Genomic DNA, 17,774 nt, shown 5'->3' with positions numbered 1-17,774 from the left:
CTGATGAGCCCCAGCGGCGACGTCGAACCGAGTGAATCCCAGGCTTTCGTGCAACCTGTACCTTTGCGCGAGACGATCTGAGCGCTTCTACCACATGATTGTATCGACCACATTTAGTTCCGTCCCGTGGCTGGTCTAAGCTGATCTTTGTCCATTTTGTGTAGGAATGATATTGTGCTCTCGGATCTTCGCTCGGGCGTCTGTCGAACCTAGCTCGCCAAGACATCTCATCAACGGAAAGACCTTGTGGCCGTGTTCCACATCTCGGACACCTTGCGACAATATCTGAACCCTCAGTTCGAAGTAAAGGGCCCTCTTGCAACGGCTGCTTCTCCTCCGTGATTGCTGCCGCGATCAGACACTCGATCATTTGCGGCAGCGCAGGCCGTCTCGCTGCCCATAGCTCGTGCCGGCATCACAGTCTGCATGAGGATAAAAGCAGACGCTTCTGTGCAGATCAGTCTTGCGCCCCGCTAGGACCTCTCGCCACTCGAGCCTCTCCGCCTCAGAAAGATGCCTGTGCTCCGTGCAACCTCCGTGTTCCTGTGGTTCGCCGCATTCTTCACGTATGCCTCTGCTTCAGCAGATGTTCGCCTTCGCCATCGCCATCACCGTCACCAACATCACCATGTTTACCATCCGTCACCACACAAGGACAATAGAGCGTCGAAGAGGCCGTTCGGCGAACCGATGCGCATCTGGACGCCAGCATAGGGGCCAGCTCGGCGCTCCGCGGACGGCCGAGCGCTCGAGCCGTTTCTCGAGCACAGTTTCCCTGGCTGGACCTTCCAGCACATCTACGACATCCCATTCTGGGACGGTGGCGACAGAGCCGCTTGCCCTCGCCGCCCGGACACGTCCAGCTCGGCCGACCCGACGTCCGATCAGCACGAGACTGTTGGAAATCTAGTGTCTGACGGACCACTCGCGCAGCAAAGTCTCTTCCTTTTGTCTGCACGGCAACGCGCCTGTCGACGCTCCTGATGCAGCCGCTTGCAACGCCCTTGATCTGAAGGAGAAGGAGAAGGAGAAGGAGGCACAGCTGCAGAAGCGAATCATTCCGACGTTTGGGCAGATCGAGGAGATTGTCAACAGCGGCATTGAAGCGGGCAAGGAGGTGCATCTGGCAAGAGCCAAAGCCGGACTGCCCGACATGGTGCCACGGCAGTCTCCTCCTGCTGGACCGCGACAGCCGCTGGGCGGCGCTGCCGGAAGCAGATCTGTACCCCTTGATGGTCTCGGTGGTATGGGTACCGCTTCACCTGACCAAAGTGCGCTCGGGGTCTCAGCTGTAGCTCACACTCCCGCCACCGCTGCCGCGCACCCCGGCCTCGTTCCGCCGCTCACACGCCGCGACCATATCACCTCCCAATTCGACCTCCATATCCAAGTCATGAAGCTCGTCTCCGCCGCCTTCCGGACTTCGAACGAGCTCCGACCTATCACCCTCGACGAGCACAGCCGCCTCCTCCGACGCACGCCCAACTGGCTCCTGCACGCAAGCTACCCGGAAACGCACCAGCTGCTGCACCGGTCTCCCCTCGGCGGCGGCGGTGGCGCAGCCGTGGCGGTCCCGATCATCCAGGCGCTGATCCCGGTCATCTTGGCCGGGATTGAAGAGGGCGGGAAACTGGGTGCAGTGTGGATCCAGTCCAAAGAGGCCGAGCATGTGGAAAAGATGAAGATCGAGGCGGCGCAGAATGCCACCTCGGCGGCGCAGGCTGCAGGTCATGCGAGTTCGAGCGGTGCGAAAAGTCCAGCGGGTGGAACGGATCGTGGTAGCGGTGGTGCAGCTAAGGCTCGGAACGGCACGGTTCCAGAGCTGATTGGTGGCGACAAGGCTACCAATGCGGCTGAAGCAGCTGCTGCCGCTAGATCTGCCAAAACGAAACGAGATGTAGCGGCTTCGGTTTCGGATGGATCCAGCGAGCAGTGCTCCGGTACTGCTGAGCTTTGTTTGGAGGTCATCGAGTCGACTTTCCCACATTGTGAACACGGGCAGCCAGGTCTCCATGCGGACACGACGGCAGCGTCAACAACACGCCACCGAGATGCAGCCGAGCTGGTGCGAGCCATGGCGCTGCACTGTACGCTCAAGTGCGATGGATTCACACACCTCGTGCAAGGCAGGACGAACTTCGAGGAGCAATCCGAAAGGTGCGCTGGCGATTCGCGACTCTTCAGCAAGGTCCACTCGATCGTGGCTTCTCTGCATCGCAAGCAGCTGCATCCACAGCAAGGAGACCCCGACGCGGCCCACGGTACCGCACTGGTCAAACGCGCGCGCCCCACATGCCAGTCCAGCTACCAAGCGACGTTCGTCAACGCCGTGCGACCCGCCGCCTCGTACTCAAACAAGCTGTTCGGCTCGGTCGTGTCCGACCCGGCTTCGTTCCTGCACTGGGGTCTCGTGCACACGCTCGCCGAGTGCCTGCACGCATGCGACCAGACCGCCGGCTGCGTATTTGCCAACATCTACCAGCAGAGCTTCAGCCTCGACCCCGCCGTCAAACTCACCAGCCGCTTCAACGGTGCCAAAGACCGTGATGGGAGGAGGCTGTTTGCGGGAAAGCCGGAGAGGAAGAAGACCTCGTTTGTGCGCGGGCACTTGACTTGTGCGCTGTATTCGCGCTGTCAGACCGAGTGCGGCGCGGATCGTGCGAGTGGTGATGCTGACCCCGTGTTTTTCGAACGATCGGTGGGGTGGTGCAGGTCCAAGATGTGCTCAAAGACCGGGCCCGAGACCAAGTGATTGCTCCTCTTCTGTTGCTGTATATGTTGCGTTGGTATCTCTTGATCCAGCTTGTTATCTTCGGTCACCTTTGACTCGTGGCAAAGAGTGTGTGAAGAGAGCTCGAAGGTGTTCTATTTATTACTGCGTCGGTGAACAATCTTGATATCTGCGGCCATAGAACCTTGAAAGCACCGCATCCCGTCCGATCTGCGAAGTTAAGCAAGGTATCGCCTAGTCAGTACTGCGGTGGGGGACCACGCGGGAATCCTAGGTGCTGCAGTTCTCTTTTTATTTTACTTTTGGTTCTCGTTCCCCTGAAACCTCTACGGAGCTCATCGGGCAGCTCAAGTAGGACAACGAAGCGGGAGAAGCAGATCGTTTGAGTATGCATTTCAATGGCGACGACGATGTTGACGAAATTTTCAGTTACTGTATTACGCTTTTTCCCGTGCTTGCTCCGATGCTGGTGGTGTGGAGTGCGATGTCTGCGGATTCGACTCCTGCTGATCGGCGCTCTCGAGCTGCTGAGCCTGGTTCCTCAAGCGAACGAAGCGCCAGCTCATACAGAGCATGACGCCGCTCATGACGAAGCACGCTCCGCAGAACCCAATCGAGATGAGGTACGTGTTCGCGCCTCTCCTTCCCAAGTGGTTCTCACTGTAGTTGATCAGTGCTACTGCCATTGGCTGGCCGAACTGGCCGGGGATCACCGTGACCAGCCAAAACATGGCCAGGGCAGACGGCAAGTCTCGGATCCCGACCACCTCGGCCGAGAGTGGTGCGACGCTCGACCAGACCGTGCCGCCCAGCACACCTTGGGTGAAGGCGAACACGATGAGCAGAGCAAAGGAGCGCGCAGGGAGCCAGAACGCAAAGCACGTCAGCCCGGCCAAGGTCTGGATGACAATGGTGCACGGATGACGTCCAACCAGGTCGAGCAGGAGACCGCACAGGGGGCGACCGATCATCTGACCCGCGGCGAGGATAGACTGCAGCGTCGACGCTTTTTTTTGCGTCAGTCCGAGCCCGGACGACGCGAACGCAGCGAGCGAGTAGAGCGCGACAAAGTAGCCGATGATGCTGAACACGCCAAACAGCAGCACAAAGGCGTAGCCCGGGTGGACGAGCCATTTGAGCTCCAGGGGACTTTTGCGGACATTGGCCGCTGTCGCTGATGAATCGCCAGCCTTGCTTCTTCGAAAGCGAGAGGGGAGAAAGTGCAGCGTTGAGGGTTCCGTCGACTTCATCAGCGCGATGCACGGGAGCAGCACGACGAACGAGACAATGCCGTTGCAGATGAGCGCATACTTTAGCGATTTCTCCTGGATCAAGTAGCGCGTTGTATTGGCCAACACCAGCCCGCCCAGCCCGCTGCCTGACGCCGACAAGCCCTGCGCGTAGCTCAGCTTGCGACGGAACCACTGGCTCAGCAACGGCTGCGTCGGCACCATAACCAACCCCAATCCAACCCCAAACACCAACCCCTGCGTAAACAGCAGCTGCACATACGTCTTGCACAACCCGGCGCCCACTTGACCCATGGTCACAAGCACCATGCCCAGGTACATTGGCGTCTTGAACCACCCGGACGAGCGCCAGAGCAGGTTGCTGACCGGCGCGGCCAGCATGCAAGCAGATACGGAGAGCCCGCCGACGTATGCGTACCGCATGGGCGTTGCGCCCGTGAAGTAGTCGTGCTGCAGGTAGTAGGAAAAGTAGACGCCAAACGTCGTGTTGACGCCCCAGGTCGTGGCGTTGACAAAGATGATGCACACAACGTTGACCCAGCCGTAGCCACCTTCGCGGATGGTGAACTGCGAGTCGGAGAGCTTGACATTGTCAGTCGTCGAGAGATCGATAGGTTTGCCGTCTGTCGAGCTCACGTTGAGGGGCGGAGCGTCGGTCCGGGCGGGTGCCTCTGATGTAGTGGTCGGTGGCGAGTGCATCGATACAATTGGCGTTTGCTGCTTTGCCATCGCTACTCTATAGTTATTTCTGCGCTAGAATATATGTCGAAAGAACATTCACGTCGTCTCGAGAGTCGTAGTCGCTGCTCGGAGGGACGTAGCGGCGCCTGTTACTTGACGAGTGTCTGTGCTACAAGCTCAGAGTGGTGGGAAAGTGGGTTGATGGTGGCCTTTTTGCAGCTTTACCACCTGCCGCAGCCGTGTCTGTCTGTGCATGTCTTCCTCCGGCGCCAAAGGAGCTCAGCAGTGAGGTTGGTGGGGTTAAGAACAGCATTTGACACGGCCACTTGGCCACTTGCCGAGAAAGACCCTTTCTGAGAGCGGGGTAAGGATGCACATCCCCACAGTAACTCGTAAAGGCCGGCTATCTACCGCTCAAAATACCGCGCGCCCAATACCGCGCCCTTTCTCCGTGCTTCCGTCCCCTTGACGACCGGCAAGTTCAACCCGGATGTCATGTCGACTGCGTAATCTGGCTGCCACCCAACAGATTTCTTCGAACTCATTGACACCTGTCAGACTGCTTCTGCCTTTAATCAAGTCTCTACAGCGGGCTCGCACGGCGCATGACAGGCGAGAACAGTTCTTCCCCTTTCGAGGGCTCTTGCTTCGATGGGTGGAAGTATATGATACAAATAATGATGCCGGAAACAAACCCATGGCCAAAAATGAAAGCAGCTCTATATCAATACACGGATCCCGTCCACTCGTGTTGTGGAACGGGCATAGAAAAGCGAGACAGAAGCTCGCGCAGATCTGGCCCCTAGCTCTTTCATCATGCAGCTGACGGAAGCAACATGCTGGTGAAAGGCGGCGACCTTTTGATCCTTTTCTCCTTTAATGGGCGAAGCTAGCAGGCTTCTCCTCAACAGGGACCTCCTCCTTCGTAGGTTCAAAGTCGTCCTCAGCAGTCGTCTCGAATCTGACGCTCCTCTTGGACGGGTTCGAGCTCCAGAGGTACCAGTACGCCAGGTCACGCAGACTACCATCGCCGTTGAAGAGAGCGTTGAGGCGCGAGCCGTAGTTGTCCGGAGGGCTGCTGACGGAGAAGCTGCCAAAGTTCGAGGTGCGCTCGACGTACGACTGCGAGTTGAGCCACTGGGTAGCTTCCATGTGGAACTGCTTGACTTGCTGCTGCGATCCACCAGAGGACGAGGTGACGCCGTACTCGGTGATCCAGATGGGCAGGTTGAACTTGTTGTGCACCGAGGTGACGTACTTCTTGAGCCCTGCCAGGTCCGACCAGGAACCGTACCAGTGGATTGCGATGAAGTCTGTTTGGTGAGTCAGAGGAATAGATTTACAGCAGTGTTAGCGTTTTGGTTCTTACCAACGGCATAGAGGGACAGGCGTAAGGGTTTGTGGTGGGAATGAAAGCGTCCAGGAATTGAGCTTGAGCAGCTTTGCATCAAATCGAAGCTCGAATGGGCACCACCTGAAACCGAAAGCTATACTCACCAACAGTGCAGCCTTTGCTCTTGCAAGTGCTCATAAACTTGCTCAACCAGTCCTGGTTCCAGACGATCTGAGGGCTTCCCAGACGGACTCCGCGCTTCTTCCAAGGCTGGATCTCCTGCATCCACAGGTTAGCCGCCGTGGTCGGGTCCAGGTTGGACTGTCCACTGATGTCGGGCTCGTTAAAGGCCAAAAGAGCCTTGGGAACGTTGTTGTTCATCTCGGCCTTGCGTGCGGCCCACTGCGAGTTGTACTTGGGACCCCAGTAGCAGGGGACAAACTCGAGTTTGCCGTTGAACTTGGAGTTGGGACCGTCCTGCCAGTGCCAGTACCACGAGATGAGGCCCTTGGCGACCGAGGGACCCCAGTTGTCGTTGGTGCCCCAGGCGAGACCGCGCTGCGCCGCCTCGGTCGAGGAAGGCAGCAGCGCAAGCAGCGAGACGAGGGCAGAGAGGATGAGTGCGAACGACTTCATCTTTAGGTATCGGATATGGGTCACGGCTCTGTCCAGCAGAGTATGGCTTCAGCAATGAGGAGGTTGGAGGTAGGGGAGGATGGGTGAAGGACAAGGGCGGGGTGCGGAGATCCGTGGTCTGTCCAGGACGGCGGTGTACTTATACTTTCACTCACGACCGGAACCTCTTTCTGTCTCTCCTGTTGCCAAGCTGGTTTCATCTGCACATACTAAGCTCAGGCACACCTGCAGCGGGAAAAAAAGTAGAACGAGGAGGACCACACCGACAAGCTTGTCGAGGAGTACGCTCGGCTCCTGGTTTTCTGCACAGAGTTTACCCTGAAGGAGGCGGGAGGGGCGTCATCTCGAAACGCCAGCACAATGATCCGGTGAACGAATGGTGCTTCTACGCATAAAGTGGCGACCATGCCACATGGTGGTCGCCCGCATCGCTCCCGGGAGGAAAAACTAGGGTGGCGTTCGACATCCCTTGTTAGGGGCCGTGACAACCCTTGTTCTGCGCTGGGCTGCAGGCGGAGTTGTACCCGAATGGTCGGAAGCATCTTGTCGTTCGGGGAGAGTGTTCCTGAGAAGAACAAAAATCCGCGGCCTGAGAACGCAGTATGAGGAGTCGGAGCGGGAACTTTTAGCACTTCGTGCATGGTCTCAGGAAGAAGAACAAACCAAAACGTTTGCTCGACGTTGAATGTTCTGTGGATCACCTCATCGCACTGCACAGACTCTGAGAGCTCGAAAGCTTATAGACGGGACCTGACTACGAAGCATGAGCCGCATAGACGGGAAGCAGACTCGAGCTTCAGTGAGGCAAATTTTAAACCGCATGTATTCTCATGAGCCTCGACGACGGCGAATCAGAGTATACAGGGGTTAAACGTTAGAGCAGCTGTGCAGCAGCAGCAGCAACAACCCTAAAACCGATGGAGCGACGGTCGACACTCGGCGGTCGACATTCGGACAGCGGCACGAGGACGGATGGCGTGCATGAAGCAGCGCTGGCGTGGTAATTAGCTGCTTAGACGGTGGCCGCATGACGGCAGGACCCTCGTTGGGGCAGGCAAGAGCGGTCGGTCTGGTTCCTGACGAGATTCAGGGACGGGATCTTGCGAAGTTTTCTTGTTTGACAACCAGATGCCAGCTTCAGCAGCAGCAGCAGTCTACAGTGACGCGACATTACTACTGTACGTGGCAGCAGAGCCAAACCAGAATCAAGGGTTCTGCGCTGCTATGTCGCGTGGGTCTGACTTTCAAATAGAAAACAAATAGTGAGAAATTTGCTTCTTTCTTCTTCGGGTCCCGCGGGGAGGCCTGCCTAAGCCCAACTTCACCCGTGTTTCGGGCAGTCGAGGATAAATGCTACTTGCCAAGAAGACCTCGTCGTCCGGTCACATTCGCCCTCGTCGAGAGGGGCTTGCAATTGCGTCGCTCAATCACACGTTCCCGTGGTGTACGCCTCGCAGCGTGGCTTGCAAGAAGCTTGCTACCCGATGGGCAAACGAGAGTGCCGAATCGGACCGAGCAAAGCGGCCATTTCGGGCGTAGTTTCCTCGTGCCTTCTGCTTGCGATCTCACCGTGGCGCAGTGAAGCACTGCAAAGATCGAGGTCGACTCCTATACGTGAACAGCCGGAAGGAGGGCGGTTTTTTCCCCTTCTGTTCAACAGCACCGAGAGCACGAATGAGACGAAAGTAGGGGACCGACGGTTACAAACAAACGACCCTGTCGATCGATGATCTAACCCAACCCGCCTCCTCGTCCACTTAAGCGAGCGTGCGAGGATCTGGCGGGATCGACGTTGGCGTCTCGCCTAACCAGCAATATTTGAGATGCATACATTACTTTTCATGTATGACGACTGTATGTGTGAAAGAGTCCTGATAGAGTGATGGCGACAGCAGAGGAGCGGACGACGTTGATCCAAACCAAATAATTTTTTTAGGGAGGCCAAAAGGGTCGGAGCTGTAAAACCAACCACCCAATTCGCCACGCGATAGCAAGAAAGAAGAGGCGAAAAGCAGGGTGCAACCCTCAAACGTCGTAGATTGATTCTGTCACCATACAAAGACCCCCCTTTATACAAGAAGTACACCGACTCAACGACGCGTAAAAAACTTGTCGAGTGCACGCTTCTTCTTGCTAGAACCGACACCGGCGGGCCGTTGCGACGCCGACGAAGCGGCGACGGCCGAAGACGAAGGTGCTTGAGAGAGTGACACTGCAAAATGCCAATCCAGGTGCTCGTCCTTGAGCTTGTCGACCAAGTATGGCTTTTCGAACCACGCCGATCCCGATGGCGCTTGGATGAGCTGTGAGCATTCCGAACATCGCCACTGTGGATCGTCCTGCCCATCCGATGCTTGCCCCGATGCTAATTCACTTTCCTCTTGCTCCGCCTTGGTCTGCATGGTGACGGCTTCTGGCTGCGGCTCGTTCAGGGCCTTTTCGTGCGTCGAGGGGTGCGACGGTGCTGGTACTGGTGCTGGTGCTTGCTGCGACTCTTGCTGTTTGGTTTGAGTTTCAAACATGGCATCGAGTCGATTGCGTTTCTTCTTGTTCTTCGTTGGCGACGGATGTTCCTCCAAGTCGGCTTCTGCTGCCAGCCTTGTCGTCGTTGCTGAAGTCGTTGTCGGTGCCGCTGCTGTGGCACCCGCCGCTCCAAGAAAGCCCGCAATGCCTCTTTGCCCGGCTTCACCCTCTGCCAGGCCTCCAAATCCCAACGCAATCGTCAACACTTTGGCTTCGCCAAAGCCCGATGATCCCAATCCCAACCCCAGCGCATCCCCTAGGCTCTCCTCCCACAACCTCTGTCCCTTTTTGAGAATCACTTTGGCCAGTTCGTCCTGATTGTTTGGATTAGTAAACGCGAACGCCGTCTGCCGGCTGCGCGGCACAGATCCAGCTCGAATGTATCGCAACACCAGCGTTTTAGGCCACAAGTTCACCCGTTCTTGCCTCGCCTCTCGCAGCCGGATAGCCAGTTCGGTGGACAGGATGCCGAGCCAGTGCATCGCCTCTTCCGGTTTGGTGATGGCAGGCCGGACCGACTTGCTCGCCAACATGGTCTGATTGTTGACCCGCTCTCGCACCTCGCTGTAGTCGATGCCGCGCAGCACATTGTACACCCAACGCGCCTCGTCTCCGAATTTGGCCTGCATCTCGTCCAGCCCTACTTCCCACAGATCTGAGACGGTCGCCGAATTCCACTCGGCGCCCATGGCATGGCCAAGCTTGCCACCGAGGAAGCGGATCTTTTGGAACGGAAGGGAAGAGAAAAAGTTGGCGACGGAACAGGGCCGCATGATGGTTTGACCGTTGGGCTTGCGCCACGACGAACAGAGCTTGGAGAGCGTCTTGTTGGAAGCGATACCTGCCGAGGTGGTGTAGCCTAGTTCGTCGAGCACGTTCTGGCGGACGCGGTTCATGAGTTCTGCGCCCAGAGCAAGGGCGACGTCGGTCCACGTCGTTTCACCATACTCGATGCGATCCCAGAGTGCGGCTTCCGAGTCGAGATCGTCGGGTTGAGACGACGAGGGATCAGTCAAACGATCTTGTTCCGAGCCCCATGATGGCGGCGCTTGCTTGTCTGTCGAAGAGCCTTCTGTCTCTTTGCCATCTGTGTTGGAGGAACCTTCCGCTGCCTGCTTGACACTGTCGCTTGGCAGATCCGGCAGAGGAGCAGACACAATCCCAGCCCCAATGGGCGCGTCCACCAGCAGCGCACCTTTGGCCACCGCCTTCTCCGGACGCCCAATCCCCGTCGCTTTTCCAACGTCGCCCGACTTGGGCACGACGTACCCAAGCTGCTTCCATTGTTTCAGCCCCAGTCGCGGTGGTGGAGGCAACGGCTGGTCCATTCCCTTGGATCCCGTGACGGGATCGTCTAGGGGCGGCTGAGCCAAGTCCGGGAACCGCTCGATCATGAGTTTGCGCACCTCGATGGTCAGGTCGAAGTACGACTCGTCGATGCTCGCCTTCTCCACAGCTCCGTGCGGACACGTCTTTTTGAAAATAGTCAGAATCTTGGAGCTCTCCCTACGGTAGGGGTCCAGGCTGACCTTGTGCGTTTCAGGCTTGGGATCGGGATGGTAGTCGGCCTTGTTGCTGCCGTGGGCGTAGGTGGCGACATGGACTAGGTGCAGATCTGGACACTTCTTGAGAGCTTCAGGGATGCTCTCGAATCGTGAGACGCCAGCATCGCGCGCTGGATAGTTGACAGCAATCAAACCTTGCCACTGCTGTACGGCTATAGGAACCACAGTGGCATCAAGTCCAAGACGAGACGCTTCGAACTGGGCGTACGCTGCATCGACGTCGCAGTGCGCTACCACACGCAGTGGGTTGGTCGGATTGAGCGTGCCAGCCGACAAAAGGTGTTTGTATGTGATCGTTGGCCACGGCGGTGGACCCGAGCTGTGCACTGCGCTTTCTAGATTTGTGTGAGACGGTGCAGCTTGGTGTGTTGGTTCCGGAGATTTGAGGGACGGTGCTCTGTCTACCAAGCTGCTGCGAGTGTCTTCGGTTGGTAAATCGGGCAGAAGATGATCGTTTGGGGTCATTGTATCTGGTGCGACAGGCGGATCTGAAGAGAGTGCCGAGGAAGAGCTTGGGGTAGGCGTCGAGGCGAACACACCGCTTGCGTTCGACGCAAGGGCATCGTATCTGCGGGCGGCCTTCTTCGGAGATGCCATCTTGGGCAACGATAGAGGAAAAGACAAAGCAGGACGGATCCTTGGCGATCGAGGTCGAGGCAAATGCTATGACCTCATGGCGAGCTGTAGTCTGTGGTTGTTGCTCACAAGAGCTAGAGCTTCGATGGTCTGTTGCAGGAGGACGCTGTGATGGTTTCATGGTCAAGGGTCTTCTGGTCCTGATCGTGTGGAGGGCTCAGTCGTAAAACGAGCAACACCAAAAATCAAAAAATTCGCATTGTACAGAGCGCGTCTCGGCATTCCAACGCGTTCTCTCGCCCACTTTCACTGGATAGGCACTCGATAGGCAAGGCAGCATGCTCTTCGTGGTGCTCACTGCAATCCCAACCCTCTTCCTAGCAGTGGTATGATTAAATTTCTCTAGTACATCGTTGAGAGTCATGGCGCTGAATGCGGGGGCGACACGGAATGACATCCCGAACGACGGCCTCTTTGTCGTTGGAACCAAGGCGAAAGCGGCTCGTAAGGGGTATCGCAGCACCAACTTTGGTCAACGGTCATGATGCGATCGAGAGCGAGGAGCGTGATCACAATCTTCACCATGCTGGGGACGTGGAGAGCGATGAACGTCGTCGCCACCACGCTGGTGATGTGAAGAGGGACCATGTCTGCCATGTTCATCTCGAGGGCCCCTTTCTCTCTTCGATGCAGAATCTCTGTGATGGTCTTCGTCACGATGCCTGTGCCGATGTCGACTCGACGAGTCCGGTGACCTGCTTCTGCTGCGACTGTCTCTTCTGCTCCTGTGGTGGCGATGCCGTCTCGATTCCTTATCGTTGGTATCGTCGTCTCTGTATCGACTCGAGCTGTGACGGTGGTGATGACGATGGCGGCGGTGCCGGTCGTCTTCCGCCTCACTGTCGCGTTGTCTGCTCGTATGCCGTCTCCTTACTTCGTCCCCTGCATCGTTCGTCCCCGTTCGGCTGCCATCCTCGCCCTCTGCGGTACGGCGTCTCCTCACCTCGTCCCGTGCAAACTTCCTGGCAAGCTTCTTGTCCGCTTCCGACACCTCCTGCTCCTCTTCTCCTCGACCCCACTTGGACTTACTCGCATCCAGCGGTGCACTGTTCGCCCCCGTCGCCTCCCTCCTCACTCCCCCGCTCGAACCACTCGCAAGTCTGTCCCCGACCCCTGCTTCGGCCCCCGGTGGCGGCGGAGGACGCCCCAGCTTTGCATACAGCGCAGCGGTCTCGGCCTCCTTGATCTTCCGCAGCTCCTCTCTCCTCTCGTCGGCCGCGCTGGAAGAGGATGAAGAGGCGTTCTTGTCCTTGTTGTACCAGTTGATGTCGCGGCCGTCCTGCCAGCGCCCGGTGGGAGCAGCGACCGAGTTGCCGAGGTAGAACTCGCGATCTTTGGACTCTTTGACCTTGTCCCAGCTAAATTCGGCTGCTCCGCCTCGAGCACCGCCGCGGGTCGGTTGGTACATTGTGCGGTCGAGGATGTTGACTGGCAATCCGATGTCAGTGCGCTGTGTCGAGATGCTGGTGGTGCGTCATGAGGATGGCACTTGAAAGCTTTGATGCCTCCACCCTTTCTCGGCCTTTCCCGCTTCTACAACGCGGAATTCGGAAAAAGCGCGTTTCAGGCTCAATTCTCGACACAACCACCTCAAGCTCGCCTCAAGTATCAATGCACAAACACAGAAAGACACAAGCATGCAGAGACCAGAGTGTACCACGGAAATCAATTCAAGACAAACGAGGTGTGATTTGCCATCAACACGCTCGAACGAAGCATCGCGACTATGCCGCGTCGTTACTGTGCGTCGGGTGCGTCGCATGCGTCGAGGTCAAGTCCTCCAGCCCGATCTTGACGAGCTTGCCGTCCAAGCTGCCCTCCCTATACACCTCAACGATCCTGCCCAGCAACTCGGACGTCGACACGCCATCGGTCCTTCTGGTCGGCAAGAACCTACCCTGCCTCTTGACAAACGCATAAATGTCTTCCATCCCGATCCCTGAGTACGGCAGATCGTCGTGCGCAATGTAGTCGATCTCCAACGTGTCGATCAGATTCTGGTCCACCACCCACGGCGCATCCTCCAGCACCTCGTCGACCCACCGGCAGTTGCGCACGCACTCGTAGCGCTCCTGACTCGTCAGCACCGGCTTGTTCTTATGCTTGCCGCACGAGTAGCTGCTCACCACGCCGACGATTAGGTGTACCGACGGGAACGACAGCTTGGCCTGGCGCAGCTGCAGGGCGTGCGCGTAGTGGAACAGGTCGTAGACGCCGTCGGCGTAGATGCGGATGGGCCGTTCGCGCCCTTCGCTGTCGTACCGCTTGGGAGGCGGGTTGATCGAGTAGTCGCGTCGCGGGTCCGGGTTGAAGATGGCCTGGTGCACCCAGGTTTGGATCTCGTCGGCGGAAGGGATCGACGACGGCTGGAACCCGCCCTCTTCGAAATCGTCGCCCTGCGGATGGCAGTCGGCGTGGCGACTCTTCATCGTCTGGATGTAGCTGCGCGAGCGGACGGGGCCTAGAGCGGTGCTTTTGGCGGAAGCAAGGTTTGACGCGGATGTCACTTTGCCGGACACTTCGCGCTGAGGGGGTGCTAATGAGGCGGCAGATGCGCCGGAGCCAGCTCCAATCTGAACGGAAACAGGCGTGCGAGCAGCGTACTCAACATCACCATCGTACGGCGTGCCTCCGTCGGTGAGGTTGCCCGCCTCACCATCGGCTCCCTCTTTGAGCTCAGCTCGGCGAGCTGCGGCGTGCGAAGCATGGTGCGAGTTCGAAGGCTTGCGCTTGGAAGCAGCGGGTGAGGCACCCGAAGCAACAGGCTGTCCGAGCACGGAAGGGTCCAAAGCTGGTGCAGGTGCAGCATCACTTGCTTGTTGCGCTCTGGGCGTAGAGGCAGCGGCGGCACCAGTCAGCGCACTGGATAGGCCTGAACCGCTACCAGCGGGCGAGAACGGATCGGTGGCTTTGGTCTGCGGCTTGACGGTGGACAATGGCTGCGAGGCGGCACTGACGCCGCCAACAACAGGGGGCGGAAGCGAGCCAAGGTTGAGGCTGGCACCGGCCTTGGTCGACTTTGTCGCCAAGGGAGCCTCTGCTGCACCAGCCTGCCTCTGTGCAGCGACAGCTTTGGGCAAAAGCTCGGCGGACGAGCTGCTGGAAAGGGCTGCGCTGGCATTAGCAAGCGTCGCACCCACGGAAAGACGAACGTATCGCTCGTCGTCATCCGAAGAAGCATCCTTCCTGCGATCTGTTGCTGTAGACGATTGCTGCTGCGCGGAAGGCGGCGACACAAAACCGTGCTGGACTGCGGGGTGAGCTGTTCTCTGACCAACAGCGCCCGCTGTCAGAGGCACACCCACTGACGCTGCTGCGATATGAGGAGGGCTAGCACTGGCAGGGGTCCTGTCATCTGCCAAGGTGGAGGGCTTGAGCTGATGCTGCAATTTCGAAGGCTGATGGAGGGCTGCCGAGTCGATGAGGGCCTGATCTCTGTCGTTGGGTGGGATGGACGATAGTGACGAAGAGATGGGCACGTTGGAGAGCGAGCTGGAGCTGAGCCCATGCTGATGTTGACGGAGCGAGGCGATGGAGGCATCGTCGTCAAACGTCTCCTCTTGATCATCGTTATCCTCTTCGGACGCATCGCGAGACGACGAAATGAAGTTGTTGGCGTCGTCATCTTCGTTTTCGATCTGCAGCTGGGCTAGCTGGGCAGGCAGATGCTTCTTTTTGCGTCGCGCCGGGTCGGTGATATGGTGAGCATGGTGATGATGATGGTGGTGGTGGTGATGGTGGTGATGGTGCGGGCTTTGTGTTGGCGCGGGGAGGGTGGAGGCTGGTGCTGTCGAGCTGGCGACGCTGCTGCCGCTGCCCGACATTCTAGACGATGGTGCTGCCATGTTAGCAGAGAAGCGCTAGTCGGTGCTAGTGGTTTGACCTGATCTGCGTTCACAGCGAAAGAGCTGCTCGTGATGAGCGATGCAATCTGGTTAGATGCGAGAAAACCGTCAGATACGAGTATTCCTGATGTACGTCTATGGATGACGGAACGGTGGGGTCCGAATCGAGCCAGTCAGGGTGATCGTGCAGGCCTGCGATACCTCTTGCGGTGAAGCCCTTCGTTGATGGCCGAGTCAGCGGTGACAAGGCCTGGACTGTGCACTATGCGCGTTGTGAGAAAGTTGTCTCTAACGTGTTCCGTTGGCGTCAAATGAGTGACGGTCTTGATGATGGAAGGAGGGTCGACCAGAAAGCGGGCGATGGTCTGTCTGTTGAAAGACACAGATGTCGCTTTGCAATCGCCCCCACGCCTCTCGAACGTGTCTCTGTCTTGCGTGTGGCCCAAAAAAGGGTTTTGCGTGAGTGAGCAGCGTTCATTGGCCCAATCTGTTGCAGAGATTGGCCTTGCCTTTTTTGCTTCTCTTTCCATGCTTTCGATTTTCCGTTCGCTTCGGCAGTGGGAGAAATGACGTTGAGGCGACGGCCGTGCGAAAACGGCCACAGTCACGCACAGACGCACTCTCGAGCAAGACACAGCACGTTTTCGATTCTAGCGTCAAGCGCACCCGATACGCTATCTAATCAACTCTTTTTCCCCGATTCGATATTCCTGATGCTCTTCAAGCGCCTTGCTCTAGCACATTAGAGTCAGAGTGTCAATAAGCAACGGAAAGGTACAATACATGTGATGGAGACGATACAGCAAACAACGAGCGGACCGAAGAATACGCACTTCAAAGATGATTCTGACTGCGTCCACCGCTTCCGCTGCCACTGCCACTGGCGCTGCTCTCGTAGTCATCGCGCTCCTTCTCCTCAAACGGATCTTCATCCTCCTCGTCAAACAGCACATGGTTAGCTTCGCCTTCGTCATCCGACCCCTCGTGCTCATGATGTTTCCTACTCAACCCGTTCAGCTCGAGATGCTCCACTCTCCCTGCACGCGTCGTCTCGGCGCCGTTACCCACACTGAGCCGTGAGTAGAGCGACGTGCTTTGCTGAGCCTCCCTATCCGCGCCTCTTGCCTGGTTTGCGTTCTTGAGCGCAGCACCGTATCGCCCACCATACCCCACGTACAGATCAACGAGCACGTTGATCCACAAAAACACCAGCATCGATGCGCTGAAGTCGATCAGACCCCACGTTGCGTGGTCGACACCTTGCGCATCGGCCCAGCGCAGCTCCTCGTCGGTTGCCGACATGAAGAGCACGCCTGATGCCACCAGCAGATACGGCGGGAGATACTGGAATGCTCGAATGGGGTACCAGCTGCCGTTGACCGCTTCGTTGCTGCCGACAGCAGCGTTTGGTGATTCGGCAGTCGCGCCTGTTGGACGGTCTTGCAGCACAAAGCAGACCTCGATCATGCGTGTGATGCCCGCACCCATGAGAGCGTATCCGAAGAGCGAGTGCACCATGGTCGAGATCATAAGCGCCTGCGAGTGCGCACTCATTGCCCAGCCGGTCAAGATGATGATGATCGACGGGAAGACGTTGCGTCTGCCCCCGCGGCTGAGCCAGATGCCCACCGCACCGCCGGCCCACCAGAGCACGCCCATGAGCGTATGCTGTAGGTCCTTGTGCGTCCATGGTCCGCCATGGTGCTCCGTGAACGTGTTGACGATGCCCCAGAGCATGATGACCCACGAATCAAACCATTCCTGACTTTGGCCGCGTCGCTGCAGCCAGTCGCCGCCCGCTTTCATCATGATCACCAGAATTGCGGCGTAGGCTTGGAACGCAGAGCCCATGATGTAGTGCGCCAGGCACTGACCGAGATGGCCCCCAAAGCACCACGACTGCAGCGTCGAAATCCCAAAGACCATCTGCACCCAGCCGACGATGGGGAAGCTCTTGCCCAGGATGCCGTGCACGGTGACGAGCGTGGGTCGGATCCATTTCTCGGGTCGCCATTGCAGGTGGAGTTTGAGGTAGACACCCAGAAACGTTTGGGCTGCGAGGTAAAAGATGAGGAGCGAAGCCATGGTGCCATGAGCAGTGTGTGGGAACGAGCGGCCGCCGTGTCCGTGTCCAAGAAAGTAGCCGCCCACGGTGAGTGCGAGCGAGGTGGTGGCGACAGGGACGTGGAGTCGATGTCGCACCATGCCGAGCACCATCGCGAGAGGAAAGAGGAAAAACCACGCGAAAGTCTGGATGCCGATATGGATCCAGAGGATGCTGTCGATGGGTATCGAGTTGTCAGCAGGGCCATGCGAGTGGTGACCGTGCGCCTGCACCGAAGGGAACGATGCGAGCAACGCAACGCCGCTCACGAGAAGCGGCAGCGTTGTGGGTGACTTCATTGTGCTACGTAACAGTGACGGTGAAGAGACCCGCATCCTCGACGCTCGGTGAGAAAGCTACAGTATGTGAAGGACAACGATGGAAGAATGCAACGATGGATGGACAAGGATGACAGGTATCCATAACGTTTTCGACTCAGCTGTCGGCCACTGTAATCGGAGACACGATCT

At 57.8% G+C, this 17,774-nt stretch overlaps 7 protein-coding genes across 7 annotated transcripts; 1 reads left to right on the top strand and 6 right to left on the bottom strand.

Annotated features, from left to right (window-relative positions):
* Positions 1-568: 568 nt before the first annotated feature.
* EX895_000128 (uncharacterized protein) lies at positions 569-2,752 on the top strand (the record flags this gene model as incomplete). The annotated part of the gene is made up of 2 exons (XM_029880729.1): positions 569-630; positions 934-2,752. 2 exons carry the CDS (start codon positions 569-571, stop codon positions 2,750-2,752), a joined length of 1,881 nt encoding a protein of 626 aa, XP_029742115.1.
* A 416-nt stretch (positions 2,753-3,168) lies between these two features.
* Positions 3,169-4,680, bottom strand: EX895_000127 (uncharacterized protein; the record flags this gene model as incomplete). Its single annotated transcript, XM_029880728.1, has 1 exon — positions 3,169-4,680. The coding sequence occupies one exon, from the start codon at positions 4,678-4,680 to the stop codon at positions 3,169-3,171; it is 1,512 nt and encodes a 503-aa protein (XP_029742114.1).
* An 858-nt stretch (positions 4,681-5,538) lies between these two features.
* EX895_000126 (uncharacterized protein) lies at positions 5,539-6,631 on the bottom strand (the record flags this gene model as incomplete). The annotated part of the gene is made up of 2 exons (XM_029880727.1): positions 5,539-5,975; positions 6,160-6,631. 2 exons carry the CDS (start codon positions 6,629-6,631, stop codon positions 5,539-5,541), a joined length of 909 nt encoding a protein of 302 aa, XP_029742113.1.
* A 2,090-nt stretch (positions 6,632-8,721) lies between these two features.
* Positions 8,722-11,316, bottom strand: EX895_000125 (uncharacterized protein; the record flags this gene model as incomplete). Its single annotated transcript, XM_029880726.1, has 1 exon — positions 8,722-11,316. One exon carries the CDS (start codon positions 11,314-11,316, stop codon positions 8,722-8,724), a length of 2,595 nt encoding a protein of 864 aa, XP_029742112.1.
* Positions 11,317-12,008: 692 nt separating this feature from the next.
* Positions 12,009-12,763, bottom strand: EX895_000124 (uncharacterized protein; the record flags this gene model as incomplete). Its single annotated transcript, XM_029880725.1, has 2 exons — positions 12,009-12,080; positions 12,230-12,763. The coding sequence occupies 2 exons, from the start codon at positions 12,761-12,763 to the stop codon at positions 12,009-12,011; spliced, it is 606 nt and encodes a 201-aa protein (XP_029742111.1).
* A 316-nt stretch (positions 12,764-13,079) lies between these two features.
* EX895_000123 (uncharacterized protein) lies at positions 13,080-15,200 on the bottom strand (the record flags this gene model as incomplete). Its single annotated transcript, XM_029880724.1, has 1 exon — positions 13,080-15,200. The coding sequence occupies one exon, from the start codon at positions 15,198-15,200 to the stop codon at positions 13,080-13,082; it is 2,121 nt and encodes a 706-aa protein (XP_029742110.1).
* Positions 15,201-16,034: 834 nt separating this feature from the next.
* Positions 16,035-17,603, bottom strand: EX895_000122 (uncharacterized protein; the record flags this gene model as incomplete). Its single annotated transcript, XM_029880723.1, has 1 exon — positions 16,035-17,603. One exon carries the CDS (start codon positions 17,601-17,603, stop codon positions 16,035-16,037), a length of 1,569 nt encoding a protein of 522 aa, XP_029742109.1.
* Between the last annotated feature and the right edge of the window lie 171 nt (positions 17,604-17,774).

Source organism: Sporisorium graminicola, chromosome SGRAM_1, assembly GCF_005498985.1.
Source record: "Sporisorium graminicola strain CBS 10092 chromosome SGRAM_1, whole genome shotgun sequence".
NCBI lineage: Eukaryota > Fungi > Basidiomycota > Ustilaginomycetes > Ustilaginales > Ustilaginaceae > Sporisorium > Sporisorium graminicola.
Note: the sequence above shows the minus strand (reverse complement) of the source record. Positions and strands in the feature narration are given on the sequence as shown.